We start from the raw sequence: 18579 nt of genomic DNA on the forward strand, positions 1-18579 counted from the left end.
AACCATAAAAAAACAGCAACTTTCAATTCAATTGAGGAAAAAAGAAGAAGAAATGTCCACGGCTGTTGTTTGAGGAAGCTTATTGCCACCATTTTAAGAGTTGCTGGTGAAAGGCTTGATGAGACCAAGATCCATGGCCTTGACGAGGCATGTGCGTGCCACATCGATGACCTGCTGCCTCTTGGGATTGTCCTCTGCCTTGCCGATCACTGTGAGGATTTCCAGCATCTCACACTCAATCAGCTTCTTGGCCAGCTCATTGTCATCCGAATTAAGCATGTTGAAGACAATCACAAGGCCGCGGTGCTGGATGTGCGGGTTGTCGTGCAGACACAGCCTCTGCAGGATCTCCAGCCACTGGGTAGTCTGTTGGGAGAACAAGAGACAGTGGCTGAGGAGGGAATATCTGAGCGAGGATGTGACTTCTGTTGAAAGCGATGGCTTTGTTGTGATGACTGTGTGAGTCATCACGTTTGTACTCCTACAGACAGAACAGTCACTACAGGACTCTCAAGTGTTGAGCTCAGTTCAGAGTGAGATTTTGGTGGTGGCGGGTTGAGGAGGAAACAGTGGAAAGTGGGCGTGAGGGGGGGTTGTCGCCTGTATTCTCAATAATGAAAATACAATCAAATATAAAAATACAGAAAATACAGATTCCTCCACCTGTTACAACAGAAAACATGGCAACCAGCAAGAACTGATGAAAAGTCAAATTTGACCCTAGACCCTCTCAATAAGGTAAGGTATAATATAATACAGACAATATAGTAGGTTCAGTTAAATTAATGTGAGTATTTACTTGACTATTGCTCATTTGTTTAGTGTTGCTTAGCGCACTGCTTCCCAAAGTGGGGTCTTGCTTACTTGTCTTCCTCTGACAAATAAGCAATTTAATGTCACTGGCCTATCTCCGTTCCTAGAAGTCAGACAGTCGTGAAAGTATTGCTAGTTTAACCACAGGTTTCACTCGTCATCACTTCTCCTGCACAGTCATGTAGTATTGGTAAAAAGTCTTAGCTAGCAAAATTCTCCTTAAATGGGTTTCTGTAAGACCAAAATGTTAAATCTTATTAAGCAGGGTCTGTGGTTTTAGTGCAGATCTACAGTATGTGCTACACAAATGGTCAGCTCCTGAGGCAAAGGTAGCCTGGGGAATTTGGGGCATTTTCTCAGTGGGGTGGAAATTCTTGATAACAGAATTCAGACTATAATGTAACACTAAAATGTACAGAAACAGATAATTACAAGATTCTCCGTCCATGTATTCAGCAGGATTAGGGGAGACTGTTGTACGTACCACCATGGTCATCTTGGTGCAGAGCTTCTTCTGGGCAGCAGTGAGCATAGCCAAAGCTCCAGCCGAAGCTATCTGAAGCTCGTCGTCATCCTCGCCACAAAGGAGCACCAGCAGCTTCAGCTTGTCATTGCCATCCTCCATATAACGTTCTTGGACCTGGAGTCCACACACAGAACAACATAACACAGCAAATTATTGATGATTTATAATTAGTGAGATAATCATCTGTTCAGTCAAGCTGTCTTGCACGTTTTGTTCTCTCCTCACCTCTTTGCATGTCACAAGGTTGCACATGCATTCGGTGGCAGCCTGTCTGATCTGGTCGTGTTCTTCAAACATGTAATTCTCAATTTCCGGCAGGGCCTTCTCTTTCACAATCTTTACTCTGCAAAAACATGGTAGATCCCCTCAGACTTGTAATATCTAACTGCGGTATCATTAAGCAATCTCTGCCGAGTACAGTTCCCAGTGACCATAATATGATGTAATGTGTAATAACAACTTTCACCTCAGTTTATCGCTGTAAGCAGCCAGGTTGGTAAGGGCTTTCAGAGCTTCATAGTTCTGAATGCCATCTCTCTCTGTGTTCAGCAAGTTGACCAAAGGACGCACCACTTCATATACCTGCCAAGGAACAGAGAAAGAAAGCTAACTTCCAGAAAACAATAGACAGACAGACAGGAAATGAATAATGGCTGTCTATGAACAGAGGCCACATCATATAACCACACATGGTGGAAGTTCAAGTTTATCTACAGCCATTAATCACTGTTAGAAATCTCAAAGTGGTTTACAAGCCTGTAGTCACACGTGGTGATTTTGTTATTACTAATGTTTTGTTGCTCTATTGATTTTATTTTGTGTTCACTAATGGACTGATAATTGTTTAAATTCAGTATCACATTCAGCTGCTTTTCTTACCCATTAAATCCTCATGTTTTATTTTGGCAGTAAATACAGCTATATTTTCATGCCAGTAATGTTCATTTCAGTATATAAGAGTGAAAGAGAGAAAGTTTCAGCAAGTGAAAGAGGGCAGTGGAAGCAGAAAGGGAGGAAAGAAGAATATGAGAAGTTTCCACTGAAATTTTGTTGGGGCCCCTCCCCCACTGTCATGAGCTCAGTGGCCTGCTGTTGGTGCTGCATGATGCTAAATACATGAAAGAATAATTCTTAACCTTTGACAGCCAACTGAAGGAATGTTGCATTTCTCACCCTTTCACCAGGGAAGGCGATCTCTGGGTTTGAGATTGAGGCAATCTTTGCAAGGGCGTGGCCTGCTTTTACCTTCCCTGCATTTGTTCCCTCCAGAGCCAGTGGTATCAAAGCCTGAGAACAAAAACAGTGTGAGTGGCATTTTCTAAAGTAGTCTCACAGAGCTAGGCAGTGAGGATACAGCAGCAACAGGTCAGGTGGCTGTACAGTGCTTAGCAACATGAAGGCAACATTACTGGAGTCCCTGTCTCTCTGTTGGAGAAAGTCCCCTGGGGAACTTGATTTGGTGTTCATACACTGAATCTTGCAACTGAAAAATATTATGCCTGATAGTGAGAGAATGCCATGGAATGCTGTCAGCCTCTGGCTGTGTGCCCTGACAGCCTCTGCGTGTGTCTGTGTGTCTGTGCGGGTGTGGGGAGCAGTGCAGTCACAAAGGCTGAAAGTCCCGATGAAAAAATCAAGATGGGAAACCACCAACCACAGTGCATTTACCCACTATATGCATGTCTTATTCTCAACAAACTGAATTAAGTGTAGTGCATTTATCAACAAAGAGCATGATCAATTATTGGCTCCTAACATAATTCAAAGTCTACATTTAACTTACAGTGTAACATATCACACTTTATTGTCATCAATTCATACTAAGTCTACAAGATACTCCAGATCCAAAGCACTCAGTTAATGTAGGATTAAAATGCCTTTAGTAAAAAAGGGGGCAATGGACCAAGGTACCACTCCCAGCAAACACATCAAAAGTTTGGTGGGCATAGTCCCCCGATGAAGCTGGCATGCATAGGCCTCATCAGGCTGCTTTTATGCCTTTAGCATTATAACAATACCAACTTTTTAATAAAGACATTTTAATTGTACATTCTAGATTCTACATTTTTCTTTTTCCTGAGTTTACACTCCATTTGCAGGTAAATATATTATAGAAAAATAGTTGGTAATATGTTAGAAGCCAGTAAGTGTTCATGTTCTATGCTGATATGTGTGCCACACTGATCCAGTTTGTTGAGGATATTAGTTATACCATAAACCATAGTTGGTAAAAGCATGTTGTCTCCCATATTGATTTCTTGAGTGAAAAGTTTACAAGAAATGAAAAAATTCTGCATACTGCAAAATAGAAGGTCAGGATCAAAGGCCCTTTACCCTTTGTTGACTAAAAGTTTGCCTCTTGGGAACCCACTTCCCACTTCCTCCTCTGTAATCAACCGACTATCACTGCAGTCATGGTTCATAGACGTGTAACACACTGGGATATCAGATAAGGAACGTAACAGTCAGCTCAGGTTAGATCAAACTTCACAATTACAAAAGGAAAACATGGGCACATTTCTTTTAGGCCAGTGTGACTCAGGCACTACATCTAAACAAGACCTGAGGCAGTTTTCTTTTCCTTTCTGAGGGCTGGCATGAAGAAGGTGTGGCAGGATGGGAGGACAGTGGTAAATTATTTTTTTCTGGTTATACTGGAAAGAAATGTTATTTTAAACCTACAGGTGCAGCTTGATGTAACATTAAAGACACTGAAAAAGTAATGGAATTTCGAGATAAAAACAAGACAATACATTTTTTTTGCCACATTCATTTTCAAGTTTATGTTTGCGATGACAAATTTGCTAATAAGGTTAAATTTTTTGCTGAATTCACCTGTGCAAAGTTTACTACAGCATGGCCATCAGAATCTGTTTGTGTGTGTTTATTACTGTAAATCTGGCTAAAAATACTTTAGCTTGTAAATATATGACTCACCTTTCCACCACCTTGGGCCACGATAATTCCACGATCTTTAGCATCCTCTGACAATGCCAAGAAAACCCTGGAGATAAAAATAGAAAACAGCTGCAGAAAATATTCAAATATTCTGAGATCAATTGTCAGGAAGAGGAAACACGAGCAAAAAAGGGAGAAGACTCAGGATGTGGGGTTAATTTGTGATCTGTGTCATTTCATTACTGCATGTGGGTGTACTCTGCATTACCTCTTCAATTCTTAGAATCTTTTTTTTTTCTCCAAAACTACAATACACTCTGTCATGTGATGAAAACCATTTGAAAGTAAAAATGAAACTACTCGTGAGTGAAATTCCACTTGCTCAGTTATAAGTATAGACAGATGCAGTTTTATGAGGTTTCGGTCAGTCACATGAACATGCTTGTCAAGATATCAGAGTGCCTTGCCATTAGGATATGAAATGGCTGCCTGGCCCACCTTGCAAGCAGCTCTTTGGTCTGGTCAGTCAGGATGGCGTTGTCCGCTTTGACCATGACAGTAAGAGCTGATGTGACCCCAGCCTTCAGCAGCCTTTTCACTCTCTTGTCAATAAAGTCTTTCTTGTCCTGAGGAAATAAAGCCGACCATATGGTGAAAAAGAGTAACAGTTGCAAACACTGTACATGCTGACTATGTGTGTGTGCCTGTGTATGGGTGTGTGTGGGTGGGTAGCTCGAATGGTGCACTTGGCAACAACTTAATACATGGCAAAACAGTTATTCGTAAGGGTAGTCTAGATTGTGGTGTGTCTTGCAAAGAAAATATGCTGCTTTTCCTGTCTCCCCTTACCTTGGGGTGTTGCTCAGGCACATGCTGCTTAGAGAACTTGGCCAGCTCAACAAGCTCAGGAATGATTTCTTTTTTGTCATAGCTGTTGGTACAGTTTATCAGGGTGCAAGCCACTGCATACAAGATGGTCTTGTCTTTAGACTATTGACATAGAGGAAGGAGAAAGGTGATTTTCATTGTAGCTTTGAGCATGACAAAAATTCATAGCAATGGCTAAGCATTACAGCAACATGCTGTCATTTATTTCCTTCCTTATTTTCAAACCTTGGCCAGTTCAAACATGGCTTTCATGGCAAGCTCGTCTTCAACAAAGTCATCCTTAACATCTGCATCATTTGTCAGATAAGCCAGACCTTCAATAGCCCACTTCCTTGTTCTGGTGTCAATCTGGGGGTTGCAAAGCCACCTAATGGTGTAACAAAGGAAATCTGGTTAAACCTTCAACAAAGGAAACGTGGTTAAACCTTGATGACCTTGATGAGTATAAGACTTTAAAAAAAGCATCATAGTTTACATTCTCATTGTAAAGAATTTTCCCTGATACCTGTTTGACCTGTTTGGGCCATTTCATGCCTCATTCATTTTGGATGGTTGTGCTTTTGTAGATATTGGCATGGATACAGAGTGTAAAAAATTATATCAAGCTGAGAATAGATAAATGTCATTTGCTTGTCTTGTACATTTCTCCCTCAGGCTTGGAAATTATCAGAGAACTTGAGAATTGTGCTGTGGATTGTATACGTTGGTGCTGTGAGATACCAGCTGCTGAATGAGTCACTCACTTCCTGCACTGCTTGGCCAGCTTCTCTGTGGAGCCTTCTGCAAACTGACGCAAACTGTAATCATCACCACCGGCTGAACCCAGTTTACAAAGACCCTGGATACACACACACACACACACACACACACACATACACACACACACAAAAAACACATATACACACATTTATTGGGGAAAATCAATTTTCTTCAGTAATTTAATCTGCCTGCTCCTGAACTGAAGTTTGGCTTTTAGTTTTGCATCACATGTGGGCACAGCTGCTGCCATCTATGCATATATATATCTTTCATATGTATATACCTTTTTTTTCTTTTACATTTTTGGTCTGGGCTCATGCTCTACCAGAAATACATACTCACCACTAGCGAGCGTATCTTAATCTTCTCATTCTTGGTCTTCTTGTAGATGTCTTTGAGCAGTGACACACCATTGGTTATGATGAAGGAGGCACGGCTCAGCTTTGTCGAGGCATGGATCAGCGCCTCTACGGCAACCATCTGGTCCACCTCACGCTCTGAGGCACACAGCGCCACCATCATCTCCATGACACCTTGCCGTCCGGCCAGGGCATTGCCGACGTCAAAGGGACCCTGCAGCAGCCCTGATAGCGTGTTGATAGCATGAATGTTTTTGTCCATGTCATTCGGGTCAAACTTGGATCTGTGCAAAAGGAGGAGAAGGAGAAAGGGATGCAGGAGGGCAGGATGTGGAGTAGATGAATCAGGTGATTTTGTAAATTTTGGATTAAAAAATGTACAAATGCTTGAGATAATGTTTGAGTAATGCCTATCTACTGTTTGAGTAAAGATAGGGCCTGTATTTGAGGGACGCACTTAATATAGTCATCGCAAATGTCCCTGAAGTTGTCTCTTTCCGGGTCACATTTGAGGTCATCATAGAGCTTGTTGAGGAGCACACTGGCAATCAGCTGTGTGTTTTCTGTCATGGGCAGCTGGTCCGGCAGTTCAGGAACTTGACCGCACACCTTCAGGATCTTCCTAAGGCCTGGAAAGTAAACACATGCACACAAAATTGGATATCTGTTGCATATTGCTTCTCGAGGAAGTCTGAGATGTGGCAATGCACATGAAATGAAAATCAAATAAATGACTCAATTTGTCTTGCCCACCATTGTCAATAGTGAAGAGGGTCCTGGAGTGGTCTGCTTCTTTCTTTTCTTTGCGAGGCACATTCTTGGTCAGGAGGTTCAGGGCCTGGTCTCTGCCGTGGCCAGACACCTTCTTGCTCCCAACCATTTCCAGCAGCGAGAGCAGAATGGTCTTCAGGTCCTTGGATGCATCTGGAGAGGGACAGATACTATGTTAGGTTGTAATTCCCTCAGTGAACAATGCTATAAAACATCAGCTACAGAAGAAGCAGTAGCTGTAGTCAGGGGTCTGTTCAGGGAGGCGCTTGGGCCCACCCCCTCTTAAATCCAGCAGTTGAGGGGTTATGAGATTATCAATCACACCATCTAACCACCAGTGAAGTTTTCTAATAATCCAATATGTTTGTGTGTACTCCTGTGTCCAAAAACCTGTAAGCCAAATGTGGATTTTCGACTGCTTACAAATACTATCACCACTGACTAAACTGATCTGGACATGCCACTATCACTTTCACTCCATGAAACACCATTAGGTTATTTTCATATATTTTACTTATTTTAAGTTTAGAAAGGGGGATTTAATAAGTGATGAGTTTGTCTCACCCATAACCAAAGCCTCCTCTTTCCCATAAATCCTTTTGTCTCCACCAGTGAGGGAGTCGTTGATGCACTGGAAGAGGTTGCATGTTGCCAGGGAAATCTCTTCATTGTCCACAGCCATGATGCTGCATATCTTATCAATGCCCACCATGTGAATGATGGCCATTGCCTGTTTGGGATATGTGAATAGAAATTATTTAAAAACAATTTTTAAGAAAATCACAGTCATAAAACTTAGTATATTTAATTGTAATAGCCATGCATCCCAATAGTGCTGACACTGTTGCTCCTCTCAGATCCTTGGCTTCCCCTTGACTGGCTCTCCCATATCTCTCTTCTATTTTTACCCCTATCATTTGTCCCTTTCTATTGGCCTACTCACTCGAGCCTTGTGTCCTGTGCACATTCCTGACAAGGTCCGGATAGCAGCCAGGATCATCTCTGGTTTGCCCGTCTCTATCATGTTGAGTAGCAGAGCCACTCCATTGTTCTGGAAGATTCTCTCTGCTCCTGCGTCCTCTCTGGCCAGGACAATCAGGTTGTTCGCAGCCTGGAGGTAAAGACCAGAGTAAAACAGCAAATGTGTATCTGTAGCCAAACAAGCAACAACATGGAAGTCTCACTCTTTTTTTCACTAAACTGATAAAATACCAACTTTTTCCCTCTTATCTTTGTCCATTTCTTCATCGAGTAGGATGTCAAACATGTTCTGCACCCTGGAGTCTGTGGAGAATGTTGTTTTGAGCTGTGGAGAAAAGAAATGTAACCTTCAGCATACAGTATTAAAAATTCATTTTAATGGAATCTAAAGGAATCCTGATTAATTATCTTCTTCAGTTACAGGGTCATTGTTGAGTATACATAATGAGTATGAGGGCTTACTGATTGGTGAGTACTAAAGAATAACTAGACCCCAAACCTAAAAACTGGTTCTCAGCTAGAACCAGAAAATAGTAGTTCTCAAGTGGGAAGTGAGTGGACGTATATTATTTTACAAGGAAAGGTGAGGACAACTACCACAAAACTTTGTGGTCTGGTTAAAAATAGTGCTTAAAAATGTTTTTGCCAACACAACATTCCCTCACACTTGTGTACACGTCTGCAAATAAAAACATTTGACATATGCCTTTCTATGGTCCTGTTCGTTTCTCTGGGACAGAATCAGCACACAAACTAAAGTACTGGCACAATTTAAAGTTTATTATTCTCAGTCTGAACCCTCTCAGGCTCAGATTATATAGGATAATTATTCCAACATGTATCATGGGTTGAGCTCTGTGATGCAGTTAACAGCAGGCAGGCTGGGTCAGCACGACACTGTGTATTAAATTGTACACACCCATCATGAGTGATATGATGATTTCACTCCAAAAAGTGGTTGAAATGCAGGCCAGTTCCTTAGTTTGCACCTTGGTTCACCTTGGAGTCTTAAACAGAACCAGTTTGAGAACCAGGGAGCACGGTGTGCTGGACTTTGGTGGCAGGTGTTGTACAACCGGTAAAACAGGTGGTGGTATCACCTGCCACCAAAGACTCAGAACCTTACTTCTCACAATTAGATGTCAGGCTTTACACAGATTTGTGTTTGAGGCTTAGTCACTCTGAAAAAGTGATATATACAGTCTACTATCATTACCATCAGTCTACCATCATTGCCAGTGCTGCGTCAAACCCCGAAAGTTGTCATTATGTGTGTATCAGTTTCAGCATGACTGTATATTTATGGTACCTGCTGATGAAGAATAATTCAAATTCAGATTTGACACTGATTCTCACCTTAGCCTGGATGTCTGCCCCAAGCCTGCGCAGAGTGTCCAGGAAGGTCTTATTCTTTGGTTCGAGGGTGGCACATCTCTGCACATCCTTGAACGCCATGTCTAGTTTTCCTAGCTTCTCCAGAGCCTGACAGCGCCGGTACAAGGCTTTAATATCTGATGCATCAACATCAATAGCTGAAGAAGTGGAGGAGGATTATACATTAGTATAAGACGAGACAACTATGAGACAAATAGAGCTTGTACGCTTTTCAATAAATACATTTTGTGACTATAAATTACCTTTAGATGCATCTGAAGCTGCATTGGTATACTTTTCCTGCAAGAAAAAAATATCTAAATAAAAGGCTCAGAGAAATTATAAATGTACAGAATCTGTTGTGTGTGTGTGTGTGCGTGTGTGTGTGTTTAGTGGTTGACTGAATAGTTTACCTTTTTCAAGTAGCATGCAGATCTGTTCCTGTAAATGACAGCCAGCACATTCTTGTCCTTGCACACCTTGATGGCTTTAGTGTAGCACTCAATGGCCTGATCAGTTTGTCCTGCTTGGAAGTGCTTGTTTCCCTCGTCTTTTAACTGGAGCGGATCTCCCATCTAATAGAAAATGTAAAATCTTCAGATCAGAAAAACTTCAATACTTCAAGTTGCTTCAAAAGTGCTAGTCATTTTTTTTTTTTTTTTTGGCGGACCATTTCAACTCACTTACTAAAACACAATTTTAACCATTCACTAAGTGGATGTAGGGGAGCAATGCAACTTCACACACAAGTTCAATTTTCACACATACAGATTTCTGGGTAAAGGCAAACACTTCAACACTTCCAAAGGGGTAACAAACAAACCAACCAGCTGTAAAATGGACTGTAAAATGCATAGCAAGACAATGCAGAACCTTATTCTATGTGCACTCTGACAAGTAGCTGAATGATCAAATCTTTCAACACCCTCGGTTCATTATTAAAAGTTTTGATTTTTTTTTCTTACCATTTTTACTGTTAAGCCTCCTGCTGACACAGGTCTCCTGTAGCAAATGGCCATGCACATGTTATCTCTAACTTTAAATGGCCTCTCCTCATGCCTTATTTGGGCATGGTGTCCTACCCCAGTCAGAGCCTTGCCACAGATACCACTTTCATAATGGAGAAACACCATCTCCTCCACCTCCCCTGATAGGCAATCACTCCAGTCTATACCCAGTCCTAAATTGCCCTTGCATACCTGCATGTCACTCAAAATGTGGTTTTAAGAAATCTCACAAATCTCTGCTGAAGCGATACAGTACCTTCAGGATTGTGTGGGGTGAGTCTCTTCAGTCCACTTCTGCTTTCTTCTCTTGTGGTTTTTACTCTCCCTTGACCACCAAGGTTCTCTCCCTGATTGTTGTTTCAAACTTTTTTGTGTTATCTGACCCCCCACCACCTCAATTTATATTTATACTACATCTCAATGAGGTGGGCCAGAACTAAGATGAACCATCTCTAATGAGGTATAGGGGTCCACTCATAATAACTTCAAAATCTACAGGAATAATGTTGCACCAAAGGCCACAATAAACTGTAAATTAACTGTGCATAGCCTTCAAAAGTCCTAGTAAACATGATACTGTGAGCAACGCAGCTATGGTGCGCCCAGTAAATTCTGCAAAATAGCAAGAATCACCCCTCCCTGAAAGTTGGCCTGGTCCTGATAATGTCTATTTAGGGCAACAGTATGATGACAGCTGAGAACTCTACAGCAAATGTCTGATGCCAGAGAGGTGGGGGCAGGTGTGAGTGTGTAGTGACAGCTGTTAAGACACAGTGGGATCTAGCAGTTTCTGGAAAAAGAAGGATCTGGAATCTGACATAATGTGTGTAACCGTGTGTAGAGAGGAGCACAGAACAGAAGCAGAAACACTGATTGACTTTTCCAGAGTGTTTCTGTGCCATCTGGCTAGTGTATGATGGGATAGCCTTCAGCTTCCAGATTACGGAGTACAAACTTAAAGCAAAACAAAGAAGATAGATAGATAGATAGATAGATAGATAGATAGATAGATAGATACTTTATTCATCCCGCAGGAAATTCGCAAGAACAGTACAACAGTAAAAAAAAAAACAGGATAGATCTTCAACTCAAACTAAGTCATTTAAACAGAGGCAAAACATTACTCAAAAAGGCAACCGATTACTAACTATACTTGGTCTACTCAAAATGAATAGAATAGAATAGAATAGAATAGAATAGAATAGAATAGAATAGAATAGAATAGAATAGAATAGAGGCCTTTAGAAATGGTATTATATCCTCGCTGTAAAATTGGCAGTTTGCCTACTTATTGGCACTCAGACAGCCATTAAAAAGTAATTCCATGGTCCAGGTGGGGGACATTATTAAAGCAGGCCACATATGCTTATTACCTATCAGTACATTACCATGGAAACACACAATGAGACCAACATTCTTTGGGTTGCTTTGCCAAAAGTCCAAAGGTTTGTGCTCATTTGATTATATGATCAGTATAGTTCTGATGGCACATACTGTCGCATTTTCACACACTCTTAGACATTAACTCCATCTGTGCAATACCGATTATGTAGCATTCAATTATTTTTTTGTTCCGTGTGCACTGTCTTATTTATATATTTACAGCGGGTATATTCCAACCAGAAACCCTGGAAGACAGTTCAGTTCCTCCTGAAACTTAGAGGCCTTCAGGTCTGCTGACAGAGCTCAGTACAACATGGCAAGAACAAACCTAGGAAGATGCATAAGGGCAGTGAAGGGGGAGTACAAGAGGAAAGTGGAGGAGAATCTCACACCAACAACATGCGGTGTGTTTGGAAGGGATTACATCAGATTACCAACTACAGAGGTAACTCATGTGACTGGCAGGGCTGATGCCTCCCTGGCAGAGAAATTAAACTCTCACCCCCTTCCCTATGCTTATTTTTTAGTGAGAAGCATAAGTTATCAAACCTTATATCCTTTTGACCAGAGCTAGAACTAGATGCTATATGTCATGCATTGTCTGGCCATCACAGTGAAAGTTAGTGGACCCATGCATTATGTCTTTTTAACTTTCCCTGGAAATTTGGTGGTTATTTGATGTTTGAGCGATTCAAAGGTAAAATGTCTAGTTCCTCATGTGTAATTCCTCATTGTCTAATGGAGCACCCTCCAAATAAAACAGGAAACTGAGACAGTGTGCGACTTGCCCTAAGGCACTGAGTCAGGTCAACACAGCTGCTGCGCTCACTGCATAATGATTTGGTGTGAATTCACAAAACCAACAAGGAAATGAAAAACAACATAATGTTGTGAGTGTGGCAGTGCTCTCTGGAATTATCTCTGAATTCTGAGTGGGTGAAAGATGGGTTCAAAAATAGTCTCTGATAAGTGTGAGTAAATGCTAAATGGTCAAAGGGCTTGTTTAATTAATAGAGAACAATGAAAGCAGAGGAAAATTAAAAAAAAAGATAAGCTTTTGAAATATATATAGCATGTGTGGAATTTGGAGGAAAATACTAAATATTGTGTCCAACCATATTTGCCTCACTTCCTACGGTGCACAAAGAGCTAAGGCAAGCCACCCGCGTTTCCGACATTCCATTCATTTGTAACTACTTGGAGTTTTTCCGTGTTTTCCGATGACTGAACTCAGCATCAGTCACATGACCGTGATTCACAGCCGCAGGTAGACAGCCATTAAGAGAGAGCTTTATGTATGCTTCATCTATCTATCACTATGTTTGATTGGTCGATTCCTTTGCCAGTCTATTCTGATGTGAAACTAACTAACGGGCACTCTCGAATTACTAGGGACCCTCCCATTCTCTTGTTAGACTGGCATCTTGACGAGTTCACTAGTGATGGGAATTCCAGCTCTTTTTAGAGAACCGACTCTTTTGGCTCGGCTCACTAAAAAAGAGCCGGCTCTTTCAGCTCCCAAGCGGCTCCTCTGATTTTTTTGTTGCTTAAATTAATTTATTACCAGCAATTTATATATATTTAATATATAAATATGCCTTTATTTATGAATGTCCAGCTGTCAGTTGTTAGACAAACTGCTGTGGCTTTTTTAACCCTCTCTTGCAGTGAAGCACGTTCTCTGTCTGTCATATAGGCCTGGGATGATTTTTTGGGAGAGTGTTTTCCTGCTTGGAATTGCATACATTGGATTGAGTGCATGAGTAAACCTTCTGAATCCTTTATCATCCACAACTGAAAATGGTTGGAAATCAAGTGCAATCATTTTAGCCAGTTCTTCATCAGTTGTGCTCTGTCTTGCTGGGGTCACAGACTTCTGCAAAAACTGTCTCATAGAGCTCTGGGTTGTAGGTTTAGGTGGTTGTGGTGGTGTACTGCATGATGCTGTAGACACTGCAGCAGCAGCGGCAACAGTTGCAGGAGACACACTGGCACCTTCATTAATATTAGGTTCAATTGCTTGTGTTTTTTCTTCCCATTGCACTGATGGGTGGACAGTTCTCATGTGCCTGTGCACAGCTCCCAAGAAAAAAAGAGATTTTTTTCTTGCAGACTCTATACTCTGCCTTTGTATTGTCAATAAAATTGAAATGGGTCCAGGTTTTACTCCTTTTCCTGCTGTCACTCATTTTCTTAAGTATATTATGTAATCACTACTGCACACACTACTGCACACACATAAAGACGGGAGGGAAGGGGTGATCCCATAAGGCTGGATCAAGTGTGACAGTTCCTGAGACCCAGGACCGGGAGTCAGGTTCTGCCACTTGGTCTCATGGGTTCACACTAACTCTGAACCTCCGGTGGAGTGTGTTGTCCCCCAGGTTTTGGGTTTTTTTCTTCTGTGGTTTAAATTGTTCACATAGTATTTTTCTACATTCCTTGTTTACAGTGTTTACATTGCTCTTTGGTACTGTTATCTGTATATACTGTTTATTGTGTAAATTGTGCTTCGTATCTTGCTATCCACTTTGCTGCTGTGATGCGTGAAATTTCCCCACCGTGGGACTAATAAAGGAATATCTTATCTTATCTTATATTATCTTATCTTAATTATACCTTTCCAGCACGTTCGTGTTGTCTCTCCTTGTGGCCCCTTGCTCTATTGCTCTCTAGTCTCCCTCCCTTCTGTTCTCCTGTTCGTGTGTGCTGTGTGTGTGCGTGTAACTGCCGCCCCTCCCTCCTCTGCTCAGTGCAGACACAGAGACGACGCCATACATATTGACCAATCACATGCGGCTTGAAGAGAAAAAAGTGAGAGAGAGAAGGGGAGAGAAGGGGGGAAAAAGCGGCTCCCAATCAGGAGCCGGCTCCCGTCGTTCACTTCAAAGAGCCGGCTCTAATACCGCTTTTCCACTAGCACCTACTCAGCTCTACTTGGCTCGACTCTACTTGGCTCGCCTTGATTTCGGTCGTTTTCCATTAAAATTTAGCACCACCTCATCGTCGGTGGAGTCATCATAGCAAGGCGGCCCCGCTACCAAGCACAGAAAAGTCTCCACCTCTTCATTTGACCACGGTACCGGTTTGCTTGCCATTTTCCAACTTTGCCAACTTCAGTGATGATCAATGCGCACGGTCGCTGCTGCTGTTTTCTTTTAAAAATGCCGGGTTTGGTTTTCGTGAAGGAGTTGCTCTCATGTGTCGTCACTCCCTGTCCAATCAGTGGGCTGCACCCTGTTTACATCACGTTTTCGGCTCGACTCAGCTCGCTTGGAACCGCAGCCGAGTATGTACTAAAATAGTACCTGGTACCAGGTACCACCACCTAATGGAAAACCTTACAAACCGAGTAGAGTCGAGCTGAGTAGGTGCTAGTGGAAAAGAGCCGTTTCATTCGCGACCGACACATCGCTAGCATTCAACGTTTACGCTGCTCATATAGGACCTGTGCTTCTTTCAGGGAATTAAAACTTTGCCCATATCATCTTTTTTGTTGCTAGTAGGGTTGAGCCGGATACTCGGCTGAAACGGGTATCCGGTACGGATAAAGAACTTTTGACGTGTACAAGTATTACACGAGTAATATGAGTCAATATCTGTGCTCGTGATGAATGAAGATCCTCATTTGGTAGCTGACTGTGTCCACGTTGTGTGATAGGCCAGTCACACACAATGCCCCTCCCCTACACACACATAGTTCACTGCAGCGGTGCGCCGCACACACACACACACACACAGTGACAACCTCTCTGTCAATCACTCAGGTCTGACAGCTCACGTCGCGTCTCTCTTCAGTAGCGGTCAGGTTTTTTTCAGCTCGCTCTTCCCTCAGTTTGTAATCACTGATAGTCTGTAGAGTTTCTGCTAAACTTGATTGGTAACAGACTTTTGAACAGACAGGCTGAATGCCACTCACGTTTCACTCACTGCCTCTACACCGGTCGTTTTTTTTGTTTGTTTGTTTAGGCCCATTTCCACCGCCGGAGCTTCAGGGTAATTTTACGGGGCCGTTGTCGCATGCCTCCACTGCTGGAACTACCCTGAAGGAGAGAGTTCCTGAACTTTTACAGAGGCTAAAAAAGGCCCTGCCTCGGGGTAGGGACTCTTAGCGGCCCCAAAAAACTCCTGGGGCTTGTGGTTTACTTGGTGCTGATTGGATTTACTCATGGCGCGGTGTGGCGTCAACAGAAAGCAATAAAATAGCCGGCCGCTGGTGTTAGCTTTAGCTAACGTTAGGCGTCCCTACACAGCAAAATCACTGGAGTTAAAATCCTGGTGTTAGACCATTTTAGAGTGAAGTGTTGAGGTTGTGGTGTTGATTCTGATACAATGAACTCCGTGCTAGTGAGAAAACACATCAGTGTGGACGTAACAGTACAGAGTTAACAATATCCAACACCTGCGGGTGTAGTTTTCACACCCGCAGAGCCGAGAGGCTGCAGGTTTTCTTTCAAACCAAAAACTCCACCAGGTGATTTCACTGATTAGTCCCTGCTCTCTGCTTGAAGGTGAGGTAATCAATGAAAATGATTACCTCAAATAAAATCAGCTGCAGCCTCTCAGCTCTCCATGGAACATGGTTGCCCACCCCTGCTCTGTTGAGGATCAGAATGTTACTACGGTCTGATTCAATTTTCTACAATTTCTATGATTACTCATGTCTTTTAATTCAAATCTTAAGATAACACTGACACACATGCCACTCTTTTGCTTATGCAATTAATGTTGTCTATTTTAATTTGTAGCACTAGCAATCAGCAGGACCTTAAAAGCCCCAACATATGTTCTCAGCCTTCAGGTAAGTGAAGTTGGAGTGAAAATTTAACGTTAAAAGTTTCTACAATGATGTCTGATTAATTGTTCAAATAAGAACATGAATGTAATCAGTCAAAACTATTCTGCAATATATGTATGTATGTACATAAAAAGATTTTTTTAAAAAAAAAATGACGGCTGAAGGACTGTCTAAAAAAATTGTAATTTTTCTGCAGGCTCACACTGAAGATTGCAAGATTGAAGATCAAATTACAAGCTGCTGATTATGAAGAATTAATTTCTGAAGGTAACTGTCCCGACTTGTATATGAGTCATATACAAGTCATATACTGGTTAGTCATATAATATGACTAACCAGTAATTTCAACTGACTGGACTTTTTTCTGATTTAAACAAATAACCATGTGGTATTTTAACTCATTTAGTGAGAGGGAAATTCTCCATCCTTGTGGACAAGATTTATGTGGAAGATGATTCGGGAACCGAGGTGGATGAATCTGTGTTGAATTTGTTGAACATTTCCACGCCTGTCTTGCTGACATGGTGCATAATGTTTCAGTTGTTAGACCTGATGACCTGAGATACTATAAACCCTTTGATATTCAAATGTCTTACGGTGCAGATTCTAACTGTTGTTGTGCCACACAGTTGCATTATTTAAGTTATGTAGTTATTTTTCATCTGTAATTTTCCTTGTTAATGGAAAATAAATATTTTTGATAGAGTCATTTTTGGAGTGATTATTTAATGTACATTTTAACTGTTAATACCAGTGGTCCATATGCTGTATCAGCAGCACTGTAAATACTAGTTAAGTATACATTTTACATCAGTGTTGCTGATCATAACATAACTGGCCAATAACATAGTGTTGATTAAACTAGTGTTAATATTTTACACTTGGTTTGAAGCAACACTGCTGCAGTGCCAATTAAATAAAATGTATGTACATTGGTCAAAGTTTTACAGTATCAGAGTGTGTTAGTTAATGTAAATTTATCCACATTGGAGTCCAAATGTTACACTGTAAGATTTTGCAGGAACACTACTGTAGTGTGAATTAATGTAAAGTTACCCATATTGGTGTCAACATGTTACACTATAAGAGTTTGGAGTAACACTATTGTAGTGTGAATTAATGTACACTTATCTATATTGGTGTCAATATTGTACACTGTTAAAGTGTTTAAAGTAACACTGTTGTTGTTCTACTTCATTTAAATGGATCCATTTGGTTGTTACTGTTTTACACCATCAGAGTTTGTTAAGTAACACTGTGACAGTGTTAATAATCTCAACACTATTGAATGTGTTAATTTAACTCTGGACCAGTGGTTCCCATATAAACACTTGGTCAGTGTTCATTTTAACTCTGGGGGAGTTGAATTAGCGATTTCAAATTTGCTGTGTAGCAACACGGCCAACACTACCAGCTAACGCTAACAACACACTTTTTATCCGGCATTTTTAGGGACGTTAACGTTAGCTTTAAGGAACGTTAGATAACGCTAACAACAGGCTTTTTAGCCGGCATTTTAGGGACGCTAATGTTAGCTTTAGTGGACGTTAGCTAACGCTAACAACGTGCATTTTGATGCCCCAGTCATGGTTGCGCAACCGCCCAGTAACTTTACAGGAACCTTCCTCCTACTCGGCCCTCTCAGTGGAGACACGGCAGCTGAGAGGGCCGAGTGAGAGGACGTTCCTGTAGTAGTTCCTGCCCCCCAGATACTACCAGGAACCTTTTGGTGGAAACGGGCCTTATGTTTGTTTGTTCAAAATGTTGTATTTTATGCTATTGTAGTCTCACCATTTCTTTTTCAAAATATAACACAAGACAAACCAATAACTAAACAACAAACAACCCCTCCCCAATGAAAACCAAAAATAAAGGATGCATTTTGATTCATCAAAAAAGTCAACATCACTCAAAGCAACCTGAAATTGGAAGTAATTATGATAATGACCATTATCTGCAATCATCAGGTATGTTAAGTTGCCTGGCTCATCTTCATCATCATCATCATCATTGCAACCAGAC

The 18579-nt window shown here is 41.5% G+C and overlaps 1 protein-coding gene and 1 long non-coding RNA gene across 2 annotated transcripts; one reads left to right on the forward strand and one right to left on the reverse strand.

Annotated features, from left to right (window-relative positions):
* Positions 1-73: 73 nt before the first annotated feature.
* On the reverse strand, positions 74-15242 carry unc45b (unc-45 myosin chaperone B). Its single transcript, XM_030060392.1, has 20 exons — positions 15234-15242; positions 9783-9944; positions 9633-9669; positions 9352-9527; positions 8231-8320; positions 7958-8125; positions 7579-7744; positions 6997-7167; positions 6701-6872; positions 6227-6527; positions 5869-5963; positions 5351-5492; positions 5087-5227; positions 4736-4863; positions 4277-4343; positions 2513-2626; positions 1806-1921; positions 1565-1682; positions 1298-1453; positions 74-366 (listed from the first exon to the last, which is right to left on the reverse strand). The coding sequence occupies exons 1-20, from the start codon at positions 15240-15242 to the stop codon at positions 94-96; spliced, it is 2802 nt and encodes a 933-aa protein (XP_029916252.1). The 3' UTR covers positions 74-93.
* Positions 15243-16333: 1091 nt separating this feature from the next.
* Positions 16334-17224, forward strand: LOC115365902 (uncharacterized). The gene is made up of 4 exons (XR_003928793.1): positions 16334-16383; positions 16508-16560; positions 16754-16824; positions 16964-17224. It is a non-coding gene; the product is annotated as an uncharacterized LOC115365902 (long non-coding RNA).
* Positions 17225-18579: the final 1355 nt, after the last annotated feature.

This window comes from Myripristis murdjan, chromosome 9, assembly GCF_902150065.1.
Source record: "Myripristis murdjan chromosome 9, fMyrMur1.1, whole genome shotgun sequence".
Taxonomy (NCBI): Eukaryota; Metazoa; Chordata; class Actinopteri; order Holocentriformes; family Holocentridae; genus Myripristis; species Myripristis murdjan.